At 30.6% G+C, this 13,278-nt stretch overlaps 2 protein-coding genes across 2 annotated transcripts; both read left to right on the plus strand.

Moving 5' to 3' along the window:
* Window positions 1-417: 417 nt before the first annotated feature.
* LOC126696799 (protein yippee-like At4g27745) lies at window positions 418-1,647 on the plus strand. Its single transcript, XM_050393521.1, has 2 exons — window positions 418-864; window positions 1,289-1,647. Exons 1-2 carry the CDS (start codon window positions 772-774, stop codon window positions 1,514-1,516), a joined length of 321 nt encoding a protein of 106 aa, XP_050249478.1. The 5' UTR covers window positions 418-771; the 3' UTR covers window positions 1,517-1,647.
* A 7,607-nt stretch (window positions 1,648-9,254) lies between these two features.
* Window positions 9,255-9,940, plus strand: LOC126696800 (calcium-binding protein KIC). The gene has a single exon (XM_050393523.1). The coding sequence runs from the start codon at window positions 9,447-9,449 to the stop codon at window positions 9,801-9,803; it is 357 nt and encodes a 118-aa protein (XP_050249480.1). The 5' UTR covers window positions 9,255-9,446; the 3' UTR covers window positions 9,804-9,940.
* Window positions 9,941-13,278: the final 3,338 nt, after the last annotated feature.

The raw sequence follows: 13,278 nt of genomic DNA on the forward strand, positions 1-13,278 counted from the left end.
TAAAAAGTAAAAGTCATTGTTCATTCTCCAAACAGTACAAAAATTTGACGAATTTGTTGGAGATACTCTTAGAAATTACAAAAAAAAAAAAAAAAAAAAAAAAAACCTATAGCTTTATTATAAACTGTATCTTCATTGTGGGCACTTCTCTCTCTCTCTCTCTTTCTCTGCCTCTGGTTGTTGTTTTCTGATGGGTAGGTGCTAAACTAGTCCTTACTTACTACTCCCTAATTAAGCAACAAGGATCAACTTGATTTAATTAAATGTTTACTTCTCACTTAAAAATAAATAAATAAATGAAGACGGCAATTATGTATTTACTTCTTAAAGTATTATATCATTAAGTGTTTTTTTATTTGTTATGTTACTACTTTTTTGGGTTATATTGGGCGTGGATCATTGTGATTTTAATGCTAATAGGACTCATTACTCATATTCTAAACCTGTCTTTATCAACCCCATTTGTTTATTCAATGTTCTGTATCTTGTTTAGAATCTTCACTCAATCACCTATCCTGGGTTTTTCCTTTTCATTAAACTATATCTCAATCATTGAAGCCATAATGTTTTTATTTGAACTCTAATCTTTTCAAATCCAAAACCTGGCTTATAGAGACGATTGGCTTTTGTTTTCAGTCTTTTGAAAGGAGATGTTTGGCTTGTTGGTTAACATTTTGCTAATTACTTCCCATTTGTCCTGGATTTTTTTTTTTTTTTTTTATTCAGTTTTTGTGGGGGCAGTACATTGATTGGTATTGAGAAAATTCAACAATGGAGGACTTGGGTGGGCCAAGGTTGTACAGCTGCTTTAGGTGCCGGAACAATGTGTGCCGACACGATGATATCATTTCTAAAGATTTTCAGGTGAACTCCCTCCTGATCATCATCTCCAAATTTTGACACTGCAACTTTTTAATATCTGTGCTTAAATCAATAAATATTTGTATGATTAGTTTAGTGTATGAGTCTATGAGATTCAAACTTCCAAGGGTGTTTTGTGGTAGCCATAGGTACAAATTCAAAATTTTTCTTTGTTTATACAAAGCCATATTTATATGTAACTCACAGTTTGTGTCAAGTTGAAGTGAAACTTGAATGTTAGATGGATAAAGGTTAATATGGTTTATACTAATTTTCATGCGTTTCAGTGTTTGTTTTCTACACTGCATACATGGTCCTGTGAATTCTTAAAACCACTTCTGGTGTTCCTAAATGAAACATGCTGCTCAATGTTTCTTCAAGATTTAATTTTTCTCAACATTTGTGTACAAAATTTTATTTTTTCTAGTCGGGCAACAACAGAGCCTTTCTGTTCTCCCATGCGATGAACATTGTGGAAGGGCCTAAAGAGGATCGGAACCTTATTACAGGTCTTCACACGGTTGCTGATGTATTTTGCTCGGACTGCGGGGAATTGTTGGGTTGGAAATATGAACGAGCTTATGAGGAATCCCAAAAGTACAAAGAAGGGAAAATCATACTTGAAAAGTTTAAGATCATCAAGGATAATTGGTAGCACACAGAAATGGCTGTGAATTCCTCTATTTCTTGTTGACACAAGTTACTTCATGCTTCATTATGTTCATCTAGTGCAAAGAATTGAATGTCATTGATTATTAAAAGCATGAAAAAGTCATTGTTCTTGTATATGGATAAAACTTGTGCAAAAGTGCCTTGCATTACACGTTATGGTATTATTTATGCATAAATTGAAAAGATGACTATTTAGGAATGAAAAGTTGGAAACTTCTGTAGTGATCATTCTTCTTCATTTGTATAGAATTTGTGTCAGCAATCGATAGAAGGTGAATTTTCTACCTAACAAGGGACCAAATGTCTTGTATATTTAATAGGCAATTTCTTTGTAGCTTCATGTTTTCTGTCTGAGTCACCGCCCTTGAAACTGATCTATTGTTACTTTGTTTCTATTAGCTAGGGAATATGACACTGCTAAAAGCATTTATAATCAGGTTTCCAATCACCTCAAAAGTCATGTTGGTCTCTTATTGTTTGCATCATAGGGAAAAGCACCAATCAGCTAAGCCTAACTATTGCAAACTACAAAAACACAAAAGTAGAGCATCTATAATTTCTTTTCACCTTTCCTTGCAAAGTGCAAACAAGTAAAGGGAGGCATATGGAAGGGCTTGATCGTTTTGTTGTGATAATTGTACTCGTGGTATCTTAAACAAACTTTATTTGTCTCTACTAAACTTCAAGTTACCTAAATAAAATTATGTTTGAAAATTTTGAGTCTTTAAATTTTAGATTGAAGAATTTCCAAGAAACGACAGACAATATTATACTTGCGTACAAGATATAAACAATTTTAATTATGGGCTAGTTTATCTATTTTGGTTGTAATTCTCTCAAAAGACAATAATGGTGAGTTTTGACGTTTCACATATCAAAGATGAGACTTTACAAATTTTCAATTCGATCTCATCCCATATGATGATCAAGGTGTGGAAATTGTAGGTATTGAGAACGCTATGGAAGGTACAACCCAAGTTTTAATGTTATATAATGCAACGAACAATATTTTTCAGAACATATTTCATAAGTTATTATTGGCTTATTGTTTCTTCTCTGCACTCACCTATTGTCTACCATTTACAACTAAACATCTCAGTAGTTGTGAAAAAAAATTGTCGCTTTAAACAATTGTTTAATAGTTGAGTTTTATCAAGTCACACTAAGAAAATCATGATGTTCCAGGGACTGGGACGGCATGATCCTTGCATAATAGTAATAGTGGCAAAAGTAATGCTCAGTCTAACAACTCTTAGAAGTAATCAATGGGCTAATCGTATAGCATAATGCCTCCTTGGGAAGGTTGATATCTGGGTTTCAATCTTTGTCTTACCATACTAAAAAACCTTAACCTTTTTTAAAAAGATTTATTATTACTTATACAATTGTAGTGTTTTTCCTTTATCTTTTATAATGAGTACTTATCCCCTTTGTTAGTATTTTCTGTCATATTAATAGAAAATTCAAAAAAAAAAAAAAATTGGCAAAAAGCATTTGGACCCATACATTAATATCTTGATGTCCTCTAATATGAAAAATACATTATGTGCGCAACTGTCAACGACCTTTTCGGTGTTTATCAAGGGAGACATCCCAAAGTTAAATCCCCCATAAGTCATGGCCCTCCTAATCCTAATAATTTTTAAAGATTTTGCGACCAAAAAAAAAATGATTCCCCCAAAAAAAAAACTAATTTTTTAAGAAAAATTAAATAAAAAAATTTAAAAAAATTATAATATACCATAAAAAATAATAAGATTATAAAATTTATAAGTAAATTATACAAATTTTATAAAAGTTTCGCTTAAATTCATTATTTTGTGAATATATGCATGAAAATTCTTTAATGATTTGAATACAATAAGTAGGTTTAAGGCATATAGCTGATTCTTAAAAAAAAAAGGTTTAAGGCATATAGCTAAAGAAATTTCATTGTCAAGTCTATAATAAAATGCCTATTTAATATGAGTAATAAAATAATAACAAGTTTTGTCACGCGAGTTCCAACTATGCATTTTTTTTTTCCTATGTGCTGATATGCTTAGTTTTCATAATTTTCTTGAATAAAATTGTTTTCTTCAATTTAATGTTACGTACTTTGTATTTTTAGTTTAGGTCTCTCACACAAAATATGAAAATATTTGCTCACAATTTCAAGTAAAACATCAAATCCATACATAACAAAGTACAAACATGTTTGCATGTATGTGATTTGAATTTTATGTACAATTTAATTTTGGTCCAAGAGATCTCTTTTGCCCCCTTAAAATGATTTCTGACTTCGACTCTGATAATGAGGTTCCTAGCGTAAGGAGGAAAAAAAAAAATATATATATATATATATATATATAACTTGATCACATATACAATATGAAGGGTCATCATTGTGCATGTGATGTGTTTGTTATTAGAGGGTATTTAAGTCATTAATATGTAGATCCAAATTCCAAACACGTTTAAAAAAAAAAAATTGTTTTTGTTAATTTAACGTAAAATACAAACATGTTTCGAAAAAAACGTAAAATACAAACAAAAGAGAGAAAATGCGAAGAGATAAGAAGGGCCATTGCTACGTTTTAAACTAAAGGGGTCAATGGACTAATGGATATTCTAACTGTCCTGTACTTAAAGAGGAAAACTCAATTTGCCCTAAAAAATCTTAGAAAAATAGGCACAAATTCCTACAAAATTTTTTGTATTTGTTTGATTATATAATAGTTCAAGGATTTGTATTTTCCTCCCCTTTATGTGACTGTATCATTTTGATAAAATCTCTTCTTCTTTTTTTTAAAGTTAAACTTACCAAAAGATAATGTTCTGTTAAAATTCTACTAGAAGTCTCTCATTTAACTATATATTTTAAGGAGAAAGTTTGGTTACAACTCTCACTAAAAAATATTAACATAACTATATATTTTAAAAATTTAACTGTTAAATTGCATATTCTTTATATTCTTAACATGCATGTTAAATTTTATGCTAATCAGATGTTATTTACCATTTAATCCATAAAATTATTTTTCATACATAATTTTAGAATACAAAAACTTGAAATGTAAACATTTGATTGATAACATTATTAATTTTTTATTCTTTGGAAATTTTGTAAGTATGAAGGATATAAGAAGAAAATGTAATATAATGATGAATTTGACAAATTCAAATTCAATAAAAAGATATTGAGTGGAGTTGTAGACTTGTAGCCAAATTTATAGTCCATATTTTTATTGATTTGTGTAGAATATTTCTAGTTTATGTTCTCGGGGTTATATTCTAAAAGCAAAAGTAAAAGAATTCAATGAAAGATGCATTATTTTTAAAATACATAAATAAACCTCTATAGAATTTCAATAATGGGTTTTTTAGGGAAGGTTTATTTTTGGGTATAGTTATTCTAAAGACACAATTTATGTCACAATTTGTTGAATTGGTTGACTGTGAGTGAAGGTCTTGGTGGATAATTATTTTTATATGAATCCACAATTTTTCTCTATCAATCACAATCAATTACTTTAGCAAATTATGCCAAAACTTGTAACAAAAATTGTGCCCAAAAACTTTCTATTTAGAGTACGTTTTCTGGTAAAGGTCTAATTTATCAGTATAATGGGGGGAGTAAGTTTTCTGGTAAAGGTCTAGTTTATCAGTATAATGAAGAAATGTGGACAGTCTACGATAAAGCAAATAAATTTTCCATTAAGCAAAATAAATAAATAAATAAAAAGAAAATAAATTTGCTTCCTCAATGTGCATGTACGGGTGTTCACTCTTTGTTTTGGTGACTTTCTTGGAAGGTCCCTCCTTAATTTTTAGTACATTTTAATATTTTACTTTAGTCAAAGCTTCTAGATTTATTTTTTTTTTTTCCCAATAATTGGGTAATGGATCAATTCATGGGTGATATCTTGCGTAGATTTATTATTATTGTTGATTTGATTAATCTTTTATACCGTTATCTATGCCAGCTTTTATAGTATGTAGTAAGGTGATTACTGATTAGTGATGAGCATTTTCTTTGATGAATATTGTACAATTGCTTTAGATGTGAAACCATGTCTACCTTCACGATTTCCTCAAAAAAAAAAAAAAAAAAAAAAAAAAAATCTCAACCTTCGGGAAGACAATTAATTGTAGATAAAAAATTTCGAGTAAAATAATTGATAACAACCATCACCAAAGATTGTGATATAACCAAGCGTTCTTTACCTTTTAATTTGATTTTTTTTTTTTTGGGTCTAGAAGATATGCCTTATGTTTGATTAATATTTTCCTCCATGGTTTTTGGTTTATTAGGGGGCATGGTAAGCCTTTTTGTTTTTCTCCAATGCAATGAACTATGTTTTGGGGCCTAAAAGTACCTATCACTTGTTTTATCATCTCCAATTGAATTTAATTAGTTAATTTGTATTGAATTGGAAAACCCTAATATAGCATAGTAAATCAATTTTTTTTTTTTTATACAAGATAAAAATTCTACTCTAGCCTAATCTAAGTGTATATGTGTGTGAAGCTCCCTCATAGAGACTTGAATCTCGGCTCTTGCCCCCTACACCGCATAAGCACTTATACTTATGGAGTGACCATCACACGAAGGGTATGCAGTGGTTTAGTAAATCAAATCTTAAAAAACCTTCTTTCGTGATATTTATTTAATTTACCCATAGACAAGTTACAAGTTATAATCTTTAATTAGAGAATTTAATGTCATTAGTAAGCACTTAATTTAATGGGAAATAGCCACAATTCTCCAATTTGTATGTGTATAATAGCCAAAGTCTAATTATTTTAAAAATCATTCAAAAATAACAATCTAATTGAATTGAGGGTTTAAATCACCAATTAGGACTCTCAATTACAAGTTTGAAGGATCAATTAGAATAATTGATAACCCTAATATTTCTCTCAAAAAAAAAAAGAAAAAAAGATAACCCTAATATAAAAAATCCCTCAAATTGAGCTTAAAACCTAACCTTAGCTTTGAAATCTCTCAAATTCCCACCAAATCATTAAAAAATAGGTAAAATTGACATCAAATATTGAAAGAATAAGTTGGAGTACATACTCGGGAGGGTTCAATTGAGTCAATGAGAAAAGACATGGATCACAACCATCAAACACCCGAACATTTCTTGCAAGATTTGGCTAGAATTCAACAGTGACTAATTATCCCAAAGTTGGATAGAGAGACCTTTCAATAGGGGAAGTTGAATAACCCCTTGGTTGCCTTAAATGAATCATTTAAGCTTGAAGCAGGATCTTTGGAGTCATGGGAGGTCTAGGTGCTTTTGAATTCTAATATTTGGGTTTATATAGGTTTAGGTAGTTTAAGTTTAATGGAATAAGATTTTTTCCCCTTTTTCCCTATTTTAATTTTTTAGTGGTACAATAAATATATATATAAAGTACTAATGCAAAGTAAAATGATGTGTACTATTTATCTATCATATGAGTCACCCGTACAACCTTATTATTGAACAAGAAAAGATCACCTCCCAATTAAATCCTTGTGTTCCTTCAAAATTTAGTTAGATATGAGATACGTGATATTTAGGATCCGTTTGAATACAACTGAAAATTAAAAACTGAAATTGAAAACTGAAAAACATTGTAACAAAATAATTTTTAAATGTGTGAATAGTACCGTGGAACCCATTTTTAATGAAAAAGTTGCTGAAAAGTGATGTTTGTAGGTCCCGTGAACAGTGCACGGATACACTGTTCACGGGAGAAAAGTCAAAAGTTCCGGCTTTGAAAAAAAAAAAGTCACAAAAACGCAAACATGCATCTAGGAAGCGCAAAACGCGCTTCCCAAACGCACTCTTATTTGATTTTGTGTTAAGCGGTGCTACCTACATGGCTCGGGTTCCTATTAATTTGGTCTACCTCTCTTGTTGATTACAAACATCTAGATCAATATAGAAAGAGGCAAATTGAGGTTGGCCATGTTGTTAAGGAAGCTAATCAATGTGTCGGTCATTTGGCTTCAAAGGGTACTGTGGACGGTGGGGCTCCACATTAAAGTATGTTTATCAATGAAACAAAATTTAGCTACAAAATTAGTTGTAGCCTAAAACTATAATCTTACTTAATAAAATAAATATTACTGCATATTTTGAAAATCTAACCGTTGAATTGCATGTTCTTTATACTTTTAATACATATGTCAAATTTTGTGTCAAACAGATGTTATTTAATATATGATCTATAAGCTTATATTTTATGCATAATTTTAAACTTAAAGTGCTATGCTTAATAAATGAATAAAACTTTCGTTTGACTAAGGCGTAGGGAGAAAGCTAGGAATAAACACATCCAATTACGTTGATTCCTATACAACAAGCAAATGCTCTCTTTTTTTTTTTTTTCTTTTCTTTTTTTGATAGGAACAAGCGAACGCTCTTGATGTGCAATCTAATACTCTTTCAAAGTATTTATTAATCGGAAAAGATTTCTCTAAAAATTAGTTTAAACACCTTTCAAAAAATATATATATAGTTTAAATAGAAACCTTTCAAACTTCTCAAATATCTTTTTATTTGATATAAATTTTGAAAATCTAATCGTTAAATTACATGTTCTTATTATATTTTTCATGATTACAAAATTTTAAAAATGTCAAAAATTAATAATTATGTCATCAAAAACATGTTTAAATTTCAAATTCTTAGATAAAAAATTTGCATAAAAAATATGTTTATTGATCGAATAGTAAATAACATCCGATTTAAACGAAATTTGACGTGTTAAAAACAAAAATAACATGCAATCCAACGATTATATTTTCAAAATTCACATTAATAAAAAGATATAAAAAGAGTTTGAAGAATTTCTCTTTAAAAAGAAACGTATATAGGCAGAGCAAAAACTCTTGGAGATCAAATTAATGACATGAAAAAGAAGGAAAAGAAATTGAGAGAAAGGAGCTCCATGTGAGAAGGAAACTACCCATGGTCCCATACGTCAACCACAGACCAAAAAATCCAGTCTCTCTCTTTTTCTTTTTCCTTTTTCTTTTTTTTAAGGATAAAACCCAGTCTTATTATTAGGTTAGGGTTTGTTTGGATACCACTTATTGCTGAAAATATTGTAACAAAATAATTTTTAAACTATGAATAGTGCCCATGGGACCCAATTTTAAAGTTACTAACGCGTTTTTTTTTGTACAAATTGGTCTGTGAACAATGCACAGGACTAAGAAAAAAATGCAAACACAAATAATTTTGCTATGCAAGCGCACACTTAGTTGTCATTTCATTAAAAAAACAAAAAACACACACATATGATATACCCAAAAAAAAAAAAAAAAAAAAGACGGCACATTTTATGGACTCAAAACAAAAAGAAAGAATCCAAATAATATGAAATTGATAGAGAAAATGTATGAAAGAGAAAAGGAAGCTTCATGGAAACCGGACAAATTAAGCTATTCCTTTCTATCAAAAGATTACGTAAGCCCACGATATTATTTTCTGTACTCCTACCAATTGCACCTTCCTAGAAACCGTTATATTTCAATTATAAAATTAATTCCAAACTATTTATTAAAAAAAATAAAATCAACAACAATATTTATCAACTAGTGAAAATTGAGAGAATCTACACCATACACTTTTTCTGATTAAAATAATGAACTGATCATAACGGTCATGGCTTGAGTTCCACACCTTTCTTGTGTGAACTTGCTAGCATAACTTTATAGATAGATCCTCCACATGAAGGGCGAAACCACCACAAAAATAGTTTCATGAAAACTCTCTCTCTATATGCTTGCTTATTTACTGGGGTCTAAAATATTCCCTACCTACTGTTATATAAGAGCCAATTGTGCCACTATATTTTTGCGTGTACCATTAAAAACTACTAGCCCAATAGCTAGGAACTAGGAAGCTTCTTCCATTCACCCCAAAAACACAATGGAAAACAACATGAAAAGTGAATTTGAGGACTTGTTGCCAGTGATGGCTGACAAGCTTGATGTTGAGGCCTTTGTGGGTGAGTTATGTAAGGGGTTCAAGCTTTTGGCAGACCCAGAAAGGGGTTTGATAACATCCGAGAGTCTAAGGAAGAACTCAGCTCTCCTTGGCATGGACGGGATGAGCAAAGAGGATGCAGAGGCAATGGTTAAAGAAGGTGATCTTGATGGTGATGGCGTGCTTAATGAGAATGAGTTTTGTATCCTAATGGTGAGGCTGAGCCCTGAGATGATGGAAGATGCTGAGGCATGGCTTGAGAAGGCGCTTGACCCAGAGCTAAAGAAGTCTTCAGCTTGATCATCATGTTATTACTTTTTCTTTTTCTTTTTTTTTTCTTTTTTTGTAGCAGTCGAATTTATATAGACTGTTCCATCTGTTTTCTGTAATTTGGCTAAGGGAGACAATTATTTAAATTATGATGATCAAATTGTTTAGATTGATGCGGGCTATAGTTTTTTTCATCAATAGGAGATGGAATATGGATGGGAGTTACCAATGGGAGCTTTAGCCTTTAGCTACATCTGCCTTTTCTGGTATGTATTGTCTTATTACTCTAGGATCAATATGGACCTAAAGATCCCCCAAACTCCTTGATGAACTTTCATTAATTGGTCAAAGACTAGATGGAAACTGCACCATTGATATATTGGTTGGATCAATGGTAAATTCTCTTATTACTCTTTGATCAATATGGACCTAAAGATCCAACAAACCCCTTCATGACCTTACATTAATTGGTCAAGAGTCAAGACTAGATGGTAACTGCATCATTGATTTCTAGTTCGATCAATGTTGAATAAACCATGATAAACAAACACTAAACTAATCTCATAAAAAAATTAGTTAAATAATTTATCCATTATTCTTGACTATTGGAATTGTGAAATTAAATGTCATACTAAGTGTTTATTTGGATATCACTTATTTTGCTGAAAATTAAAAATACTGTAACAAATAATTTTAAACACCAACTGATTCTTTGGGGCTGAAACTACTGTAGCTTCAACTAAAAGTACTTTAGCTTTTTTTCTTTTTCTTTTTCACTCCTTTCCTAATAGTCACATAAAAATTTGAACATAAAATAATAAAAATAAAATAAAAAACTTTAGCTTTTTCGACACTGAAAAGTGAAATGTCATCTAGGTCTTGGAGGACACTGAAAAGTGAAATGTCATCTAGGTCTTGGAGGCCCAGTGTGAAGGAGTTCCCAGCACTAATTGAGAGAAGAGATGGGGAGCATGGTCTCTCGACCTAAACCACTCTCTCTCTCTCTCTCTCTCTCTCTCTCTCTCTCTCTCTCTCTGTGCACGAGGTGGAGCTTCGTCTCTCTTTCTCCCATGGAGTTTGCTCTTATGAAGATCTAATGTTTTAGTTTCTTGATTTGGGAACTCAGTAGTGGTGGATGGGTTGATCGGTGGTGGGTTTGATTGGTTGATCGGAAGTGGGTTTGATGAGTTTGATATGGGAACTCGATGGTGCTGGGTGAGGATGAGATTGGTGATGGGTTTGATTTGCGTTTGATGGGTAGATCCATTTGATGGGTTTGATTTGGTTTTGGTTTCATATGGGTTTGATGGGTTGATCGGTTTTGTTTTTTTTCATATGGGTTTGATCGGTTTGATCTCATATTGGTGGCTTCTGTCTTGGTTTTGGTTTCATTGTTTTGATCTTTTGTTTTGATGGGTTTGCTGGGTTTCAAAAACATGAATAGTCATGTTCTGGGAAGAACACGAAGAACAAGTTCTTCCAAAAAAAATAATGAAAAGAAAAGGAACAGTACACACATGCCTAGTTTTATTGAAACAGTGTGTTCAACCAAAAATTTCTACATTTGTTCTAAAGTTGTGGGCGTTTATCTTGGAGAGTACTGTAACTATGGGTCCCTTAGTTTAAAATGTCAAACGTAAATGCGAGGCAAATAAATGCAATCCAAACGCTCACTAAGCAACCAAGATAACTTTGCCATCATCCATGTAATGTTTTATAGTTGCACATATTCCAATGACAAAGGGAGGGACTTTAACATTTTAAATTTCTCCCCCTTTCTTTTTGAGTAAAAAGGACATAAATTTATCCCTCTTACTACTAATAAAATTATAAAATATATGTTAATTTACTTAAAGGCCCCTTAGCATTTTAAGAAAAATTATACTATTACTTTAGCAAATCATTTAGGCTCTGTTTGGGAGTTCATAAGAGAATGGAATGAAATGTAATTGAATAATCATAAGGGAATGGAAAGGAATAGAATGGAATGGAATGTATTTAAGTAAGGGAAAAGAATGGAATAAAATGAAATTAAGTAACCTTAATTGGATGTTTTAAAATAAAGAAATGGAAAGGAATGAAAATGAATGAAATGTAAATAATCTTGTTTGGGAGTAACATGGAGGGAATGGAATGTAATCATTTTATAACAATATTACTATTAGACCCCTATTTTAAAATAAAGAATTGAATATATAAGGGTAATTTGGGAGTTTTAATAAAAAAAATCATTAAATTTAATTCCATTCCCTCCCATTCCTCCCAATTTCGTGGGGAATGAAAATTTGAGATTTTAAGGGAATAGAGGGGAATGAGTGTTCCCTCCTACCCGTTCCATTCCCTCCTACTTAAACTCCCAAACAAGGGAATGGACTTTCCATTCCCTCCATTAAAACTCCCAAACAAGGGAATGGAAGAATATTCTAAAATGATTCTTTTCATTCCTTTCCATTCCATTCTATTCCCTCCTCCCAAACGAGACCTTAGTCATATTTAAATTCTCTTGTGTCCCTTCTCAAAAAAAAAAAAAAAAATCTCATGTCACATGTAAATCACTCAAATTTGGTATATAAACATTATATATCTCTCCCATGCAATCCTCTTTTTACTAAAAGTAAAAGTTTTCCATCCTCAAAAAGAAAAATAAAAGTTTCCCTTATTTAATAACACTAATTATAATAAAAGTAATTTAAAAGTGGATCATACGTTACAAATTTTCAAGTTTTGGGATGTAAGTAAATTATGAGGAAACAATCGCCAATTTATGCATATTTCAAGAGAAAAAGTATTCGTGATTCAAAGTTATTTTCCAATCATCTATCCTAAATAATGAAACTTTAGATTTTGATTCTCTTGAAAAGGCCAAAGATTTAAATAGATATTATCTCCTTATATTGAGATGATATAATTTCATCAAAACAAAACTTTATAATATGATGAAATATGAGTTTTTAAACGATTGTTTAATTGTATATAATTTTTTTTTAAAAAAATGTTAAGAAATTTAGTATATAATCAATTATAAATAATTTTAGTATTATAGAAGGATGTAAAACTCAAGTTTGTTGAATTTAAATTTAATTTATGAAAGAAAATTTTTGTTATGAATCATTAAAAAATTAATTTGATATTACACTATATTTGAAACAATAATACATGTTAAATCATACTAGAAAACGTGCTAGCCATGGCACCTTGAGAAAATCTTCTAACTTCACCATTCACCAACAGCTAACTTCGTCATGATGAAAGAATTGTAATTTTAGTGAAAAAGAACTTCCATCATTCTTTTCTATTGTAGTTTTGTTCCTTTTTTATACACCCTTCCGTGACTAAGCAAAAAGAGTGTTCGGTTAACTGATGTCTTTAAGACATTTGTTAATAAAGTATTGGTTAACGAGTGTCTTTTTCATCAACTTTTGTTATATGTTGTGGTTAATTTTTCAATTTTATAAAATTATCTTCAAATTTTTTAAATTAAAAGATTCAATTAATGATTGAAAAA

This window comes from Quercus robur, chromosome 8, assembly GCF_932294415.1.
Source record: "Quercus robur chromosome 8, dhQueRobu3.1, whole genome shotgun sequence".
Classification (NCBI taxonomy): domain Eukaryota; kingdom Viridiplantae; phylum Streptophyta; class Magnoliopsida; order Fagales; family Fagaceae; genus Quercus; species Quercus robur.

What these genes read in the sequence shown, in the direction of transcription:
- LOC126696799 (XM_050393521.1), top strand. Translation starts at nt 772, where the DNA reads ATGGAGGACTTGGGTGGGCCAAGGTTGTACAGCTGCTTTAGGTGCCGG. An exon ending in TCATTTCTAAAGATTTTCAG is followed by an intron (nt 865 to 1,288) that starts GTGAACTCCCTC and finishes TATTTTTTCTAG; the next exon opens with TCGGGCAACAACAGAGCCTT.
- LOC126696800 (XM_050393523.1), top strand. Translation starts at nt 9,447, where the DNA reads ATGGAAAACAACATGAAAAGTGAATTTGAGGACTTGTTGCCAGTGATG.